The sequence below is a fragment of the Coregonus lavaretus genome (genome assembly GCF_964263955.1).
Source record: "Coregonus lavaretus genome assembly, chromosome: 7".
NCBI classification, from domain to species: Eukaryota; Metazoa; Chordata; class Actinopteri; order Salmoniformes; family Salmonidae; genus Coregonus; species Coregonus lavaretus.
The window spans coordinates 10218910-10236196 of NC_139994.1; the positions used below are offsets into that span (position 1 = coordinate 10218910).

At 42.8% G+C, this 17287-nt stretch overlaps 1 protein-coding gene across 2 annotated transcripts in view; it reads right to left on the reverse strand.

Moving 5' to 3' along the window:
• Window positions 1–17287, reverse strand: part of LOC311132398 (syndetin-like) — a 214882-nt gene that overhangs the window by 76969 nt on the left and 120626 nt on the right. For both annotated transcript variants that reach the window (XM_084165674.1, XM_084165673.1), the window contains 5 exons: window positions 9006–9097; window positions 8696–8790; window positions 8047–8145; window positions 5461–5551; window positions 93–293 (listed from right to left, as the gene is read on the reverse strand). In XM_084165674.1, the coding sequence (XP_084021800.1) occupies window positions 93–293; window positions 5461–5551; window positions 8047–8145; window positions 8696–8790; window positions 9006–9097 (578 nt within the window). The remainder of the gene's footprint in view (window positions 1–92; window positions 294–5460; window positions 5552–8046; window positions 8146–8695; window positions 8791–9005; window positions 9098–17287) is intronic.

Genomic DNA, 17287 nt, shown 5'->3' on the forward strand with positions numbered 1-17287 from the left:
CTCATGATCTGAATACCAACTACAGGACTAGTATCTATAAACCTGTAATACATCTGTAACAATGGTGCAATATAACGCGAGGCACTGCCTACCCCGTTGGAGGCCAGTACGTCCTCAGTCTCCTCATCCTTGTTGTCGATGTGCCTCTCGAAGGGGTTCCCCTCCTGGCTGAAGTGCTGAAACAGAGACAGGACTTCCTGGTCCTGGCTGGACAACACCTGGTCCTGACTGGACAACACCTGTCTACTGGGAGACACTGAGGGGGACCGGCTCTGACCCATGAACTTAAACTCCTGCAGGGAGAGAGTGCAGAGGGAGAGATACGCTTACAGTGAATAGAGAGACACGCAAAGAGTGACTACAGGGTGAGGCTTATCTACAATGAGTTAGCATTGATCACAAAGAAGGAGTCAATGAAAAAAAAAAAGACAAAGAATGAATATCAATCATTTTTTAAATATTTTACAGGTATAATGCTATAACGAAAGATCTTGGATACTGTCGAAGAGAAAAACTAAAAGAAGCCTGGGATATAGGAAAATATGGAAACCAGAGCGTCACCTTTGCCAGTGGCAGAACAGAGGCTTGAACCAGTTGCCTGCCTGTACATAACAGTCACACCACAGAGACTCCCCAGCCAGAACTATGCCTACCATTTACATTTTACATTTACATTTTAGTCATTTAGCAGACGCTCTTATCCAGAGCGACTTACAGTTAGTGAATGCATACATGTATTTTTATTTTATTTTTTATACTGGCCCCCCGTGGGAAACGAACCCACATCCCTGCCGGCCAAACCTTCTCCTACCTTGGACGACGCTGGACCAATTGTGCGCCGCCCATGGGTCTCCCGGTCGCGGCCGGCTGCGACAGAGCCTGGACTCGAACCAGGATCTCTAGTGGCACAGCTAGCACTGCGATGCAGTGCCTTAGACCACTGCGCCACTCGGGAGAAGCGCAGTGTTATTTTTACCACTTCCTTATTGTGTTTGTTAGATACCCAAGCCATGACTCTTTCATGAGATGCTAGCGGGAACCTGGCTGCCCTGAGGGGAACCTGGCAGGAGGCTGGCTAGATCACGCTCTCTCTCTCGTTCCCTCCCTGCATTATTCATTCTGTGGTAGTCCTCTGATGTTGCTGACAGAAGGATTACATCCTAAACTGCTTGTGAGCGAATAGGAGCAGCATAGACATTGAAACAATCCCATACACCTGCTGACGCTGCATGTTTAAACATGTAGATTACATTTTCTCTGTACATAAAAACCCTAAACTGCATTGATTACAACGTCAATAAGTTCCCGTATCAAGGACAGAAAGAATCAGGAATATGGTAGACAAGCACTGCGTAGGCAACATATTCATACATTCACATATAGTGCCTTGCAAAAGTATTCATCCCCCTTGGCGTTTTTTCCTATTTTGTTGCATTACAACCTGTATTTTAATTGGATTTTTATTTGGATTTCATGTAATGGCCATACACAAAATAGTCCAAATTGGTGAAGTGAAAAAAATTACTTGTTTCAAAGAATTCCACAAAAAAAAATTATAATTGAAAAGTGGTGCGTGCATATGTATTCACCCTCTTTGATATGAAGCCCCTAAATAAGATCTGGTGCAACCAATTACCTTCAGAAGTCACATAATTAGTTAAATAAAGTCCACCTGTGTGCAATCTAAGTGTCACATGATCTGTCACATGATCTCAGTATATATACACCTGTTCTGAATGGCCCCAGAGTCTGCAACACCACCAAGCAAGGTGCACCACCAAGCAAGCGGCACCATGAAGACCAAGGACATCTCCAAACAGATCAGGGACAAAGTTGTGGAGAAGTACAGATCAGGGTTGGGTTATAAAAAAAATATCAGAAACTTTGAACATCCCACGGAGCACCATTAAATCCATTATAAAAAAATTGAAAGAATATGGCACCACAACAAACCTGCCAAGAGAGGGCCGCCCACCAAAACTCACGGACCAGGCAAGGAGGGAATTAATCAGAGAGGCAACAAAGAGACCAAAGATAACTGAAGGAGCTGCAAAGCTCCACAGCGGAGTATCTGTCCATAGGAACACTAAGCCGTACACTCCACAGAGCTGGGCTTTACGGTATAGTGGCCAGAAAAAAAGCCATTGCTTAAAGAAAAAAATAAGCAAACACGTTTGGTGTTCGCCAAAAGGCATGTGGGACGGAGGTTCACCTTCCAGCAGGACAATGACCCTAAGCATACTGCTAAAGCAACACTCTAGTGGTTTAAGGGGAAACATTTAAATGTCTTGGAATGGCCTAGTCAAAGCCCAGACCTCAATAAAATTGAGAATCTGTGGTATGACTTAAAGATTGCTGTACACCAGCAGAACACATCCAACTTGAAGGAGCTGGAGCAGTTTTGCCTTGAAGAATGGGCAAAAATCCCAGTGGCTAGATGTGCCAAGCTTATAGAGACGTATCCCAAGAGACTTGCAGCTGTAATTGCTGCAAAAGGTGGCTCTACAAAGTATTGACTTTGGGGGGGGAGTTATGCACGCTCAAGTTTTCTGTTTTATTGTCTTATTTCTTGTTTTCTTCACAATAAAAACTATTTTGCATCTTCAAAGTGGTAGGCATGTTGTGTAAATCAAATGATACAAAACCCCAAAAAACTATTCCAGGTTGTAAGGCAACAAAATAGGAAAAATGCCAAGGGGGGTGAATACTTTCGCAAGCCACTGTACCCTGAGATTTAGATACAGGCTTGACAGAAGTTCCCCATTCATAAGTTCAACCTCAGCTGTTGAAAACTCTTGGTGATAACATCTGTAGGGAAAGGTGGTTAGGCTATACGTGAGCTAATGCCACCTAGACACTTGAAACCCCACCTCTTTAAGGAATACCTGGGATAGGATAAAGTCATCCTTTTTTTTTTTTATATTGTAAAGTGGTTATCCCACTGGCTATAAGGTGAATGCACCAATTTGTAAGTCGCTCTGGATAAGAGCATCTGCTAAATGACGTACAGTGGGGAAAAAAAGTATTTAGTCAGCCACCAATTGTGCAAGTTCTCCCACTTAAAAAGATGAGAGATGCCTGTAATTTTCATCATAGGTACACGTCAACTATGACAGACATAATTAGAAGAAAAAAATCCAGAAAATCACATTGTAGGATTTTTTATGAATTTATTTGCAAATTATGGTGGAAAATAAGTATTTGGTCAATAACTAAAGTTTCTCAATACTTTGTTATATACCCTTTGTTGGCAATGACACAGGTCAAACGTTTCCTGTAAGTCTTCACAAGGTTTTCACAAACTGTTGCTGGTATTTTGGCCCATTCCTCCATGCAGATCTCCTCTAGAGCAGTGATGTTTTGGGGCTGTCGCTGGGCAACACGGACTTTCAACTCCCTCCAAAGATTTTCTATGGGGTTGAGATCTGGAGACTGGCTAGGCCACTCCAGGACCTTGAAATGCTTCTTACGAAGCCACTCCTTCGTTGCCCGGGCGGTGTGTTTGGGATCATTGTCATGCTGAAAGACCCAGCCACGTTTCATCTTCAATGCCCTTGCTGATGGAAGGAGGTTTTCACTCAAAATCTCACGATACATGGCCCCATTCATTCTTTCCTTTACACGGATCAGTCGTCCTGGTCCCTTTGCAGAAAAACAGCCCCAAAGCATGATGTTTCCACCCCCATGCTTCACAGTAGGTATGGTGTTCTTTGGATGCAACTCAGCATTCTTTGTCCTCCAAACACGACGAGTTGAGTTTTTACCAAAAAGTTCTATTTTGGTTTCATCTGACCATATGACATTCTCCCAATCCTCTTCTGGATCATCCAAATGCACTCTAGCAAACTTTAGACGGGCCTGGACATGTACTGGCTTAAGCAGGGGGACACGTCTTGCACTGCAGGATTTGAGTCCCTGGCAGCGTAGTGTGTTACTGATGGTAGGCTTTGTTACTTTGGTCCCAGCTCTCTGCAGGTCATTCACTAGGTCCCCCCGTGTGGTTCTGGGATTTTTGCTCACCGTTCTTGTGATCATTTTGACCCCACGGTGTGAGATCTTGCGTGGAGCCCCAGATCAAGGGAGATTATCAGTGGTCTTGTATGTCTTCCATTTCCTAATAATTGCTCCCACAGTTGATTTCTTCAAACCAAGCTGCTTACCTATTGCAGATTCAGTCTTTCCAGCCTGGTGCAGGTCTACAATTTTGTTTCTGGTGTCCTTTGACAGCTCTTTGGTCTTGGCCATAGTGGAGTTTGGAGTGTGACTGTTTGAGTTTGTGGACAGGTGTCTTTTATACTGATAACAAGTTCAAACAGGTGCCATTAATACAGGTAACGAGTGGAGGACAGAGGAGCCTCTTAAAGAAGAAGTTACAGGTCTGTGAGAGCCAGAAATATTGCTTGTTTGTAGGTGACCAAATACTTATTTTCCACCATAATTTTCAAATAAATTCATAAAAAATCCTACAATGTGAATTTCTGGATTTTTTTCTTCTCAATTTGTCTGTCATAGTTGACGTGTACCTATGATGAAAATTACAGGCCTCTCTCATCTTTTTAAGTGGGAGAACTTACTAAATACTTTTTTTCCCCACTGTAAATGTAATGTAAATGTATTCGATTCATATCCCACAAGACAGCACAATCACATGGTCTGCGTCCCAAATGGCACACTCATCCCAATATAGTGGACTACTTTTAAGCAGAGCACATAAGGCTCTGGTCAAATGTAGTGCACTACATAGGGAATAGGGTGCCATTTTGGTCGCACCCCATGGTTCTTAGAGGATCCTGTCACAATACCATTCCCTCTGGCTGGAGTTCCTTTAACAAATCTCTCCTCTCCTTTTCAACAGCGAAACAAAGGCTTAGCCTCAATTATTCTCAAATGACAGTTTAAGATGGGAAGGCCATTAAGCTGCCTATTTTACATATGATAATGGTGAGGAATGTAAAAAATGCTAATGCTGGAGGGTACATTGGGAGGATGGTTGTGAGGGAATCTGCTTCCACCACGGGGTGCGAGCATTCCTGTTTTGCAATTCTTTATTCAAGGTTTTCATCTTGATGTCATGTTTGAATATGATCAGAACCCATATCGTCCAGGGACATTGTATGTACAGCTTTAACTTTTGGTTACACCTCTCTGTCTTCTCTCACCCCCTGCTGACAGCTAGGGCCACTATGATTCATCTCCATATGTAAATGCCATGCCTACAATGAGTCTATATCACATCACTTCTCTGAGTCTCCCTGGCTCTGTGGCACCCTGGTTCTCTGGCACCCTGGCTCTCTGGCACCCTGGCTCCCTGGCACCCTGGCTCTGTGGCACCCTGGCTCTGTGGCACCCTGGCTCTCTGACACCCTGGCTATCTGGCACCCTAGCTTTCTGGCACCCTGGCTCTGTGGCACCCTGGCTCTCTGGCACCCTGGCTCTGTGGCGTCTAACTGTCCTACTCACATGGAGCTGAGCAATGTTGAAGTTGGACTTGACAGGACACAGTTCCCACGTCTCGTTCTCCAGAAACATCCGCAACTCCTCCAGGCGCGTCCTGGGGGGCATAGAGAAAGAAAGGGATGAAGCGAGAGAAGGAAAGAGAAAGAAAGAAACAAGACGAAGAGAGAAGAAGTCAGCGTTGGCCGATTAATGACCCGTTGCCATTTACTTTCAAGCACAAGGGCTCCTGCACTCCCAGAGTTCCAGATGAAATGTGTAGACACAAACAGAGAAATGTCATGGTAGGCATGGAGGGCTGTTTGTTGAGGGAGAAAGGACAGTCCATACTCTGCTGTGAGCCCCCACACTCGCCACCTCCATCTCGGGGGTCAATATCAATTCATCAACACAGGAAATGTCAGTGTAAACATCAAACATTACAGAGTCCTCAGCTTACAGGTGTTTGAATAAATGGTACAACACACTGTATGTCACAACACCGATCAGTCATATCGGTGTTATAGGAAAGTGTTGCGCTAGAGATAAATTGGCATTATGTGACACCTTTGGTATTCAGAATAAGTGATTTTGTATTCAAGCGCACACAGAGGATGAGGAGTTCAGGTGGTGCATCTGATAGAGCAGATATCTTAACATAGCTTCAGTTGAATCATTATAACAGAGTTCTGTGCTCATTTCAGGGGAGATAAAAACTAGCTACAATTTCATTTTCACCTCTATGCCCAGAGGGAGCGCAATATACATTTTAATGTTGAAATGTGTTAATGCAGCCAGCGCGACATAATGAAGGCCCCCACAGTTTGCTGACGAGTAATGGCTTCGTGGCTGCCTCCCAAGTTGTTGAGTATTCAGACAGAATGTGAAAATGATGCTTAGGGAGCGGAGGGAGAGCAGGTGCTTGGTGGTAGCATGTCCTAGCATTGCTAACAGGGAAAATGGGATCAACGCAGAGTTGGCCACTGTCTCTGCCACTGTTGCGCTCTCCTGTGTTTCTCTGTCATCCCTCTATCTCAGTCTCCCTTTATTTATATTTTACATTTTACATTTTAGTCATTTAGCAGACACTTTTCCAGAGCGACTAACAGTTTTAGTGAGTGCATACATTTTTCATCTGCGTTTTTCATCTGCTTTCTCTCTCTATGTCTCCTTGTATGCTCTCTCTGTCTCTCTTTCTTTCTCTACATCTCGCTGTCTGTCTTTCTCAGCCTCTGTTACTCTCTCTCCACCTACCCCCTTCTTGCCTGTTATCTTTCTCTCTGATTACTATTTCTGTGAGTATACTAATACTTATCATCTATAACACCTGACAGGTAATCACACAACTGATCAGTGCAGATACATCTTCTGATATAATGCATTCATTTATATTTACAATTGAAGTCGGAAGTTTACATACACTTAGGTTGGAGTCATTAAAACTTGTTTTTCATTAAAACTTGTTGGAGTCATTCAAACTTAGGTTGGAGTCATTAAAACTTGTTTTTCAACTTGTTTAAAACGAGTCCTATATCGACATAACCTGAAACGCCGCTCAGCAAGGAAGAAGCCACTGCTCCAAAACCGCCAGAAAAAAGCCAGACTATGGTTTGCAACTGCACATGGGGATAAAGACCGTACTTTTTGGAGAAACGTCCTCTGGTCTGATGAAACAAAAATAGAACTGTTTGGCCATAATGACCATCATTATGTTTGGAGGAAAAAGGGGGTTGCTTGCAAACTGAAGAACACCATCCCAACCGTGAAGCACAGGGGTGGCAGCATCATGCTGTGGGGGTGCTTCGCTGCAGGAGGGACTGGTGCACTTCACAAAATAGATGTCATCATGAGGAAGGAAAATTATGTGGATATATTGAAGCAACATCTCAAGACATCAGTCAGGAAGTTAAAGCTTGGTCGCAAATGGGTCTTCCAAATGGACAATGACCCCAAGCATACTTCCAAAGTTGTGGCAAAATGGCTTAAGGACAACAAAGTCAAGGTATTGGAGTGGCCATCACAAAGCCCTGACCTCAATCCTATAGAAAATGTGTGGGCAGAACTGAAAAAGCGTGTGCGAGCAAGGAGGCCTACAAACCTGACTCAGTTACACCAGCTCTGTCAGGAGGAATGGGCCAGAATTCACCCAACTTATTGTGGGAAGCTTGTGGAATGCTACCCGAAACGTTTGACCCAAGTTTACAATTTAAAGGCAATTCTACCAAATACTAATTGAGTGTATGTAAACTTCTGACCCACTGGGAATGTGATTAAAGAAATCAAAGCTGAAATAAATCATTCTCTCTACTATTATTCTGACATTTCACATTCTTAAAATAAAGTGGTGATCCTAACTGACCTTAGACAGGGCATTGTTACTAGGATTAAATGTCAGGAATTGTGAACAACTGAGTTTAAATGTATTTGGCTAAGGTGTATGTAAACTTCCGACTTCAACTGTATATCAGTTATATTCAGCTTGGGGAGAAGAATGATAATGTAAACAGACTAGTGTTTTCCAGTGCAGATGGTGCAAACAGACGTATCCAACCAGGCAAAAATTAATATAACTTTGGCAAACATTCGCTAGCTAGATCTAGGCAGGGGCCTCACCTGTGATAGTTCTTGAAGTAGTTGACACTCTGACGTTTGATGGACTCCTGCAGCAACTCTGACTTACTGCCGCAGAACTCCTCCCCCACTTGCATCAGCCTGAGAGAGAGAGAGAGAGGGAGGGAGAGGGAGAAACAGAAAGAAAGAGAGGATGGGGAGAGAAAGGAGGAACAATGCCAAATGAGATCGAAAGAACACAAAAGCGAGGGAAAAATCATTCGCCAGTAGCTCCTGAATAGTTCAAGTTCCCTAATTAACCCCATAGAGTTACTTCACAGACATGTGGCCCTGAGACCGATCCCTGAGGAACCCCTATTGTCTCTCCCCACTGACCCGTAAGGACACAGCCGACCCAGAAACCCGATTCCTTAATTGACAAGCTTGTAAAGAGCCTGATTACAAACCTGTTCTGTTGGCAGAACAAGCAGATTCATTGATGCCTACATAACTCCCTCTCCGCTTTGGTGGTTGTTCTTTTAAAACAAGGGGTTTCACATGGACTGGGGGACAGTGGGAGAGCTCAAGGTTTCGGTCCCCCGTCGTTCAAACCAATTAGTGCTAATGAGGATGTGGTTGTAGAAATATAATTACTAGAACGGGTATGCCCATTCAATTCTATGACTTATATTTCTACGCTTAGTGTCTTTACCTGCTGATAACATCCAGGACCACGATGAAGTCGTCGTATTTGAAGTTGGACATGTCTGTACCAAGCAGATAGGCTTTCACTTTCAGCTGGACTTCCTGTAGGGAGAGGAGAAGGTGAGGAAGATTAGACTAGATTAAAGCTTAGACTCCCTTCTTCAGAGAGACTTCATTGTGGGTGAAGAGAATACGAGAGAGAGAGAGAGAGAGAGAGAGAGAGAGAGAGAGAGAGAGAGAGAGAGAGAGAGAGAGAAAGAAAGAGAAAGAAAAGAAAAGAGGAGAGAGAGAGAGATAGAGAAAGCTTGTGTTCTGACCTGCCAGATTCGAGTGAGTCCATGCTCCAGCTTCTTCTTCACATAGCTGTGGTCCACAACCGCCTCCTCTGTGTCTGCAGCACACACCTCATCTGGGGACACAAATCACACACTGATTCACAAATACATCACACTGACGCACCAGACCTTATTCTATTATCTGTTGTTGTGTTATTAATAGTGACTCATGTCAGTTGCTCATTCAGATGTATCTAGAACAGACACTGGAAAAGATTGGATTGGATTAACGGATTGGCAATCTGCTATTAACAGTGTGTTCAGAATGTAGTTGATATACAAAAATAGGGGCAAATGAAAGACTGTGTACTTTCAATTGAAGAGTTGAAACTAGAAATGCAACAGATAGTTTCCCCCCCCCCCCGATCTTAATAGTACCAGAAATAACCTTTGCTTTAATATTGCAGATAGATTGTGGGTCCTATCAATGTAACTGTCTGAATAATTACCAATCCTCCATATATATATATATATATATATATATATATATATATATATATATATATATATATATATATATATATATATATATATATATATACAGTGGGGAAAAAAAGTATTTAGTCAGCCACCAATTGTGCAAGTTCTCCCACTTAAAAAGATGAGAGAGGCCTGTAATTTTCATCATAGGTACACGTCAACTATGACAGACAAATTGAGAAAAGAAAATCCAGAAAATCACATTGTAGGATTTTTTATGAATTTATTTGCAAATTATGGTGGAAAATAAGTATTTGGTCACCTACAAACAAGCAAGATTTCTGGCTCTCACAGACCTGTAACTTCTTCTTTAAGAGGCTCCTCTGTCGTCCACTCGTTACCTGTATTAATGGCACCTGTTTGAACTTGTTATCAGTATAAAAGACACCTGTCCACAACCTCAAACAGTCACACTCCAAACTCCACTATGGCCAAGGCCAAAGAGCTGTCAAAGGACACCAGAAACAAAATTGTAGACCTGCACCAGGCTGAGAAGACTGAATCTGCAATAGGTAAGCAGCTTGGTTTGAAGAAATCAACTGTGGGAGCAATTATTAGGAAATGGAAGACATACAAGACCACTGATAATCTCCCTCGATCTGGGCTCCACGCAAGATCTCACCCCGTGGGGTCAAAATGATCACAAGAACGGTGAGCAAAAATCCCAGAACCACACGGGGGGACCTAGTGAAAGACCTGCAGAGAGCTGGGACCAAAGTAACAAAGCCTACCATCAGTAACACACTACGCCGCCAGGGACTCAAATCCTGCAGTGCCAGACGTGTCCCCCTGCTTAAGCCAGTACATGTCCAGGCCTGTCTGAAGTTTGCTAGAGTGCATTTGGATGATCCAGAAGAGGATTGGGAGAATGTCATATGGTCAGATGAAACCAAAATATAACTTTTTGGTAAAAACTCAACTCGTCGTGTTTGGAGGACAAAGAATGCTGAGTTGCATCCAAAGAACACCATACCTACTGTGAAGCATGGGGGTGGAAACATCATGCTTTGGGGCTGTCTTTCTGCAAAGGGACCAGGACGACTGATCCGTGTAAAGGAAAGAATGAATGGGGCCATGTATCGTGAGATTTTGAGTGAAAACCTCCTTCCATTAGCAAGGGCATTGAAGATGAAACGTGGCTGGGTCTTTCAGCATGACAATGATCCCAAACACACCGCCCGGGCAACGAAGGAGTGGCTTCGTAAGAAGCATTTCAAGGTCCTGGAGTGGCCTAGCCAGTCTCCAGATCTCAACCCCATAGAAAATCTTTGGAGGAAGTTGAAAGTCCGTGTTGCCCAGCGACAGCCCCAAAACATCACTGCTCTAGAGGAGATCTGCATGGAGGAATGGGCCAAAATACCAGCAACAGTGTGTGAAAACCTTGTGAAGACTTACAGAAAACGTTTGACCTGTGTCATTGCCAACAAAGGGTATATAACAAAGTATTGAGAAACTTTTGTTATTGACCAAATACTTATTTTCCACCATAATTTGCAAATAAATTCATTAAAAATCCTACAATGTGATTTTCTGGAAAAAAAATTCTCATTTTGTCTGTCATAGTTGACGTGTACCTATGATGAAAATTACAGGCCTCTCTCATCTTTTTAAGTGGGAGAACTTGCACAATTGGTGGCTGACTAAATACTTTTTTCCCCCACTGTGTGTATATATATATATATATATATATATATATATATATATATATATATATATATATATATATATATATATATATATATATATATATATATATAAATGTATTTCTTTATTATGTTCCCCTAACCCTGCCACCCCTCCCATAATTGGAGTAAACTAATGGACAACAACACTTAGGCTTCTACTTCCAGCTTATAAATACTATATACATTTTACGGACACAATGTATTTTACAATAGTTATGTTCTTATTTTTATTTTTTTGCGACCCTCAACCCCTCCCATCTATCTCTGAAGACCATCCACTTTTTCGACTGTGCTGTAATGTTTCACAAAAGTTCTGTACCTTCCTATTCTCATAGTTTCTACAGATTGTAAATTAAAGATGAACATTTTTACTAAAGAGTATTATTATATTATTGATCGATTGACTATGGCTCTTCAAGTCACCCAGCAGTGCTATTTGCAGAGCTAGCTCCAGGTAAATGTTGCAATTCATTAGCCATTCCAGAACCTGCAACCAAAAACAAGTGATCTAACGATTCTGTCTCTTCGCAGCAAAATCTACAGAGCTGGGATGGTTGTATATTTTTTTTAAATATATTTTAAAAAACAATATAATAAATAGGACTGGTGGAGTTATGTCACACATGCAGCTAACAGAAATATATGAAAATGTCTGCTTTATCCAAAATTACAACCAACTGATTGCAAGTGGAAGGGGGAGAAGTTAAGGAACTTGTCTGTCGAACCCGATAGTCACTCTGACAGAGCTCTAGAGTTCCTATGTGGAGATGGGAGAACCTTCCAGAAGGACAAACATCTCTGCAGCTCTCCACCAATCAGGCCTTTATGGTAGAGTGGCCAGATGGAAGCCATTCCTCAGTAAAAGGCACATGACAGCCCGGTTGGAGTTTGCCAAAAGGCACCTAAAGACTCTCAGACCATGAGAAACAAGATGCTCTGGTCTGATGAAACCAAGATTAAACTCTTTGGCCTGAATGCCAAGCGTCACGTCTGGAGGAAACCTGGCACCATCCCTACGGTGAAGCATTGTGGTGGCAGCATCATGCTGTGGGGATGTTTTTCAGTGGCAGGGACTGGGAGACTAGTCAGGATCGAGGGAAAGATGAACGGAGAAAAGTACAGAGAGGTTCACCTTCCAACAAGACAATGACCCTAAGCACACAGCCAAGACAACGCAGGAGTGGCTTTGGGACAAGTCTCAATGTCCTTGAGTGGTCCAGCCAGAGCCCGGACTTGAACCCGATTGAACATCTCTGGAGAGACCTGAAAATAGCTGTGCAGCAACTCTCCCCATCCAACCTGACAGAGCTTGAGAGGATCTACAGAGAAGAATGGGAGAAACTCCCCAAATACAGGTGTGCCAAGCTTGTAGCGTCATACCCAAGAAGACTCAAGGCTTTCCGAATGCACTGTACATGGGGGATACAACCATCCCAGATGTCTCAAGTTTTGAGGGAGCATGCAATTGGCATGCTGACTGCAGGAATGTCCACCAGAGCTGTTGCCAGATAATTGAATGTTAATTTCTCTACCATAAGCCGCCTCCGTCATTCTAGAGTATTTGGCAGTATGTCCAACCGGGCTCACAACCGCAGACCACGTGAAACCACGCCAGCCCAGGACCTCCACATCCAGCTTCTTCACCTACAGGATGGTCTGAGACCATCATTCACACTTCCCAAGTGGGTGGGCCTATACCCTCCCAGGCCCACCCATGGCTGTGCCCCTGCCCAGTCATGTGAAATCCATAGATTAGGGCCTAACTGATTTCCTTATATGAACTGTAACTCAGTAAAATCATTGAAATTGTTGCATGTTGTGTTTATAATTTTGTTCAGTATAGGATCCAAATTGCGGATTTAAAAGAAAACATGAGTCGTCAGCATACAATGGCATCTTTGTTTTTAAGCCCTGGATTTCTAGACCCTTGATATTATTGTTCAATCTGATTTTAATAGCTAACATTTTGATTGTAATAATAAATAGATATGCCGATAGTGGACAACCTTGTTTCATTCCTCTTGACAGTTTAATACTCTCTGAGAAGCAGCCATTATTTACTATTTTACACCTGGGGTTACTAAACTTAGTAAGAGTAAAATCTCCCACCCCCATCCTCGTAACAGTAACAGTGTCATCTTTGCTTTTCCACCCCATCATACTAACAGTAATTTTCAACCCCCACGCGAACTGTAATGTTGGCAGCCGTCCACATTAGCCAGCCGTCCACATTAGCCATCATGCTACTGATGAGCCCTATTTCCATACCCTCCTCATTAGGCTCAGTGTTTCCTCTGTAGATGATGTGATGACAGGAACAGAACAGCACAGCACAGCGGGAAAGAGACATACGTTACAGCCATTGTCATATTGTCATTCAGACAGACACTAAAGAGGTCACAGCGCCTTTCTCTGCCAGCCAGCCAGCCTCCCCAGGCATCACATCAGAGAGAGAAGAAGAGAAGGAGAGAGGAGGAGCAATACGGGCTTAGACCTGAAGACTTCCTGTATATGAGCGTAGGGGAATGTTGTCTACCCTCTGCAGTCAAGGCTGTGAGTGGGTGGCTGACTGAGTGAGCATCTCCTTATTTTGTCTCTCTGAATAAACCCCAATTTGCAAACAAAAAACCATGTAACAAATAGCTGCAATTTATGCGATTGAGAAGATTCCATTGAAGTAATACAATTCTTCTCGATGACACCCGGGTGAAGCGCTCTCACTCCATTTCGTCATTCCCTCCATATGAAATGACATAGAGCCCAACACATCAACTGTTCTGAGACAAGAAGCACCACATTGAGGAAACTCTGAATGAGGATTCACAATGTGTTTCTGAGGGAGCAGAGATCAGACTCAGGACTATCCCTCACACAGACGGAGAAGGAACACATTATTTTACACAACGTGTCGAGGGCGGCCTCCTGTTTGCATTCAAAAAGTCCCTGGCTGTCGTCAGTCAACCCTGTATCTACTAAGGCGAGGGATTTCATCTAGGTTGTGTCCCAAATGGCACCCTATTCCCTATGGGTCAAAGGTTATGCACTTTATAGGGAATAGGGTGCCATTTGGGATGTTCTGGTCTGTAAACACCAAGGATACAAGAGGATGCCCTTTATAAACCATGTCTTAAACAAAGGAGACATGTTAAGTTTTAAGGAACAACTGGTTCCATCTCTGTGACGAACATACATAATAGACATGTGTCTGATTTGATGTTTATGTACTGTACATGTGTCTGATATGATGTTTATGTACTGTACATGTCTCTGATATGATGTTTATGTACTGCACATGTGTCTGATATAGTGTGTATTGATGTGTGTGTCTGAATAATCAATCAATCAATGAAATATATTTACAAAGCCCTTTTTACATCAGCAGATGTCAAAAAGTGCTATACAGAAACCCATTCCAAAACCCCAAACAGCAAGAAATGCATATGTAGAAGCACGGTGGCTAGGAAAAACTCCCTAGAAAGGCAGGAACCTAGGAAGAAACCTAGAGAGGAACCAGGCTCTGAGGGGTGGCCAGTCCTCTTCTGGCTGTGCCGGATTATAAGAGTACATGTGTATTGATGTGTGTGTCTGATATGGTGTGTATTGATGTGTGTCTGATATGGTGTGTATTGATGTGTGTGTCTGATATGGTGTGTGTCTGATATGGTGTGTATTGATGTGTGTGTCTGATATGGTGTGTATTAATGTCTGTGTATCTAATATGGTGTGTATTGATGTGAGTGCACATTAAGCAGTGAAGGATGAAGGTAACCTGTTGTAGAAATCCCTGACTGGCTACAGTACATACATCAAGGGGAACCATAAAACATGGGGTATTTGGAGGATAAACATTGAATTCCACTGAAAGAAAGCGGTTGAGCTTGAGGTGACCTTTGAACTTTGTTGGAGGGGTCTGAGAGAGGTCACTCCTAAACCCTACAGATCTGAAGGGCAATTTCGTCACAGAACCGCCGCAGTGGAAAAGTTCACCCAGACACAGCAAACCTGGACGAATGAAGGAGAAAAAGACCTTGCCGGCATGAAGTTAATATCAGCCTGAGACACGGTACCTCTGAAGTGGCTAAACTACACTTGTCTTTCTTTGTACCAGCCGCATAAGCTATGAACGCTCGACCACTACCATCCTTTGAGAGCACTTGCATTCACCTCGATCAAAAAGAGGTAACCTAGATGAAGACCAGTGGCGGTTGGTGCCGTTTAAGATGAGGGAGGACGATAATTTATTTAATGAGCATGGCCTTATATTTCTATTACAGCATATTGGATGAATGTCATTCATATTCCATTCACCCAGCTCAATGTAACATCGATAGGTTTAGGCTACTACATGATACCGGAATACACCCGATCACACGCAAACACAGTTCACTTTCATAGCAGCCACATACGAACAGCATCATCACTTTGCTCGTTGTATAATTCCTTCTCGCATCTACGCGCTCTCCTCCTCTCACCTTTTCCCTTCCCTTGTGGACTTCAGTGCACAACACATCAGCTGTCTGTGACCAGCCGAAAAAACCTTTCCAAGCCAAACTTTCATATCATGACCGCTAACCACTACATCGCTGTCACGTCATAGTCAACATAGCTACTAGAATTAACACGTTAGTAAACCCGTACAATCATGCAGTACAGTGTACAGTCGGAAAGCAGTTTAGCAGGTACACTGGGGGCCCCGGTGGCAATAAATTAATAAAACCAAAAGCTTACCTTGACTTGGAAGAGTTCCATTGTTGGATAGCCATAGCCAGCTAGCTAACATAGCATCCCTCTCTGTTTGAGCCAGGTGTTTGAGTAGGCTAAACTAGCTAGTCACATTTGCTATCTAAGTGAAACCAAATATAGCCCTCGCTCTCTCGCTCTTGCTTCTCCTAAATTTTGGAAGAAATTAATTTGTTCAAAACTGTTCAGCTATTGTCTTTCTCTCTCTTTGAATCAACTACTTACCACATTTTATGCACTGCAGTGCTAGCTAGCTGTCGCTTATGCATTCAGTATGACATTCATTCTCTGATCCTTTGATTGGGTGGACAACATGTCAGTTCATACTGCAATAGCTCTGATAGGTTGGAGGACGTTCTCCGGAAGTTGTCATAATTACTGTGTAAGTCTATGGAATGGGGTGAGAACCATGAGCCTCCTAGGTTTTGTATTGAAGTCAATGCACCCAGTGGAGGACAGAAGCTAGCTGAGACTGCTGTTGTGGCTACTGTAGACATTCATTGCAAAACAGTGTGTTTTAATCAATTATTTGGTGACAAATATATTTAGTATAGTTTTATCCAAAAATGTATATACTTCTTTTATGTTTCACTATAAAAAAAAAAAATTTTTACTAAAGGAGGATGGTCCTCCCCTTCCTCCTCTGAGGAGCCTCCACTGACGAAGACAGAGGTTGGAAAGGCTTTGTCTTTTGGAGTGACATCCCTACGTATAGAAACCCCTAGTTCTAGAAAGTGGTAAATATTCAGGTTTGTGATACAGCTTTGGAATATAAACAAAACATTGGGCCTCATTCACCAACCGTTCTTACGAAGTAATGTGTTCTTAAACCCCACTTACGCACTTTTTACGAAGATTCTGACATTCACTAATGTTTTCTCATCTTGGACTTGTTCTTAGCTAAGAACAAAATCCACGCACACTCAAGTGCATTCTTACGTACATTTGAGTGATGACAGTTTGCTCCAAATAATTGGTTACCGCATTTCATTAAATTCTACAGTCGTTTACAATGATAGTATTTTACTGTAATGTATTTCTGATCATTTGTTGAAAAGAAAATCATAGTATGCAAAGAAACACTAACACTGCAATTTACATCAGCAATTAAGCTGATTAAATCCTGCATTATGTGGTGATTGATCGCGCTATTTATAGGGCCAAAATGGGCCTGTTTCTGCACATCAGGCATGCTATCAAAATGGCACATCTGTTGCTGCTTGACGACATTGCCGAGCGTGCTCTGAGAAGGGAACGCATCTTTGAGGATCACGTTGATTTATTTGCAGAGACTGACGAGTACTTGATCGGACGGTTTAGGCTTCCAAGACACGTTTTAATGGAGCTGTGTGATACTTT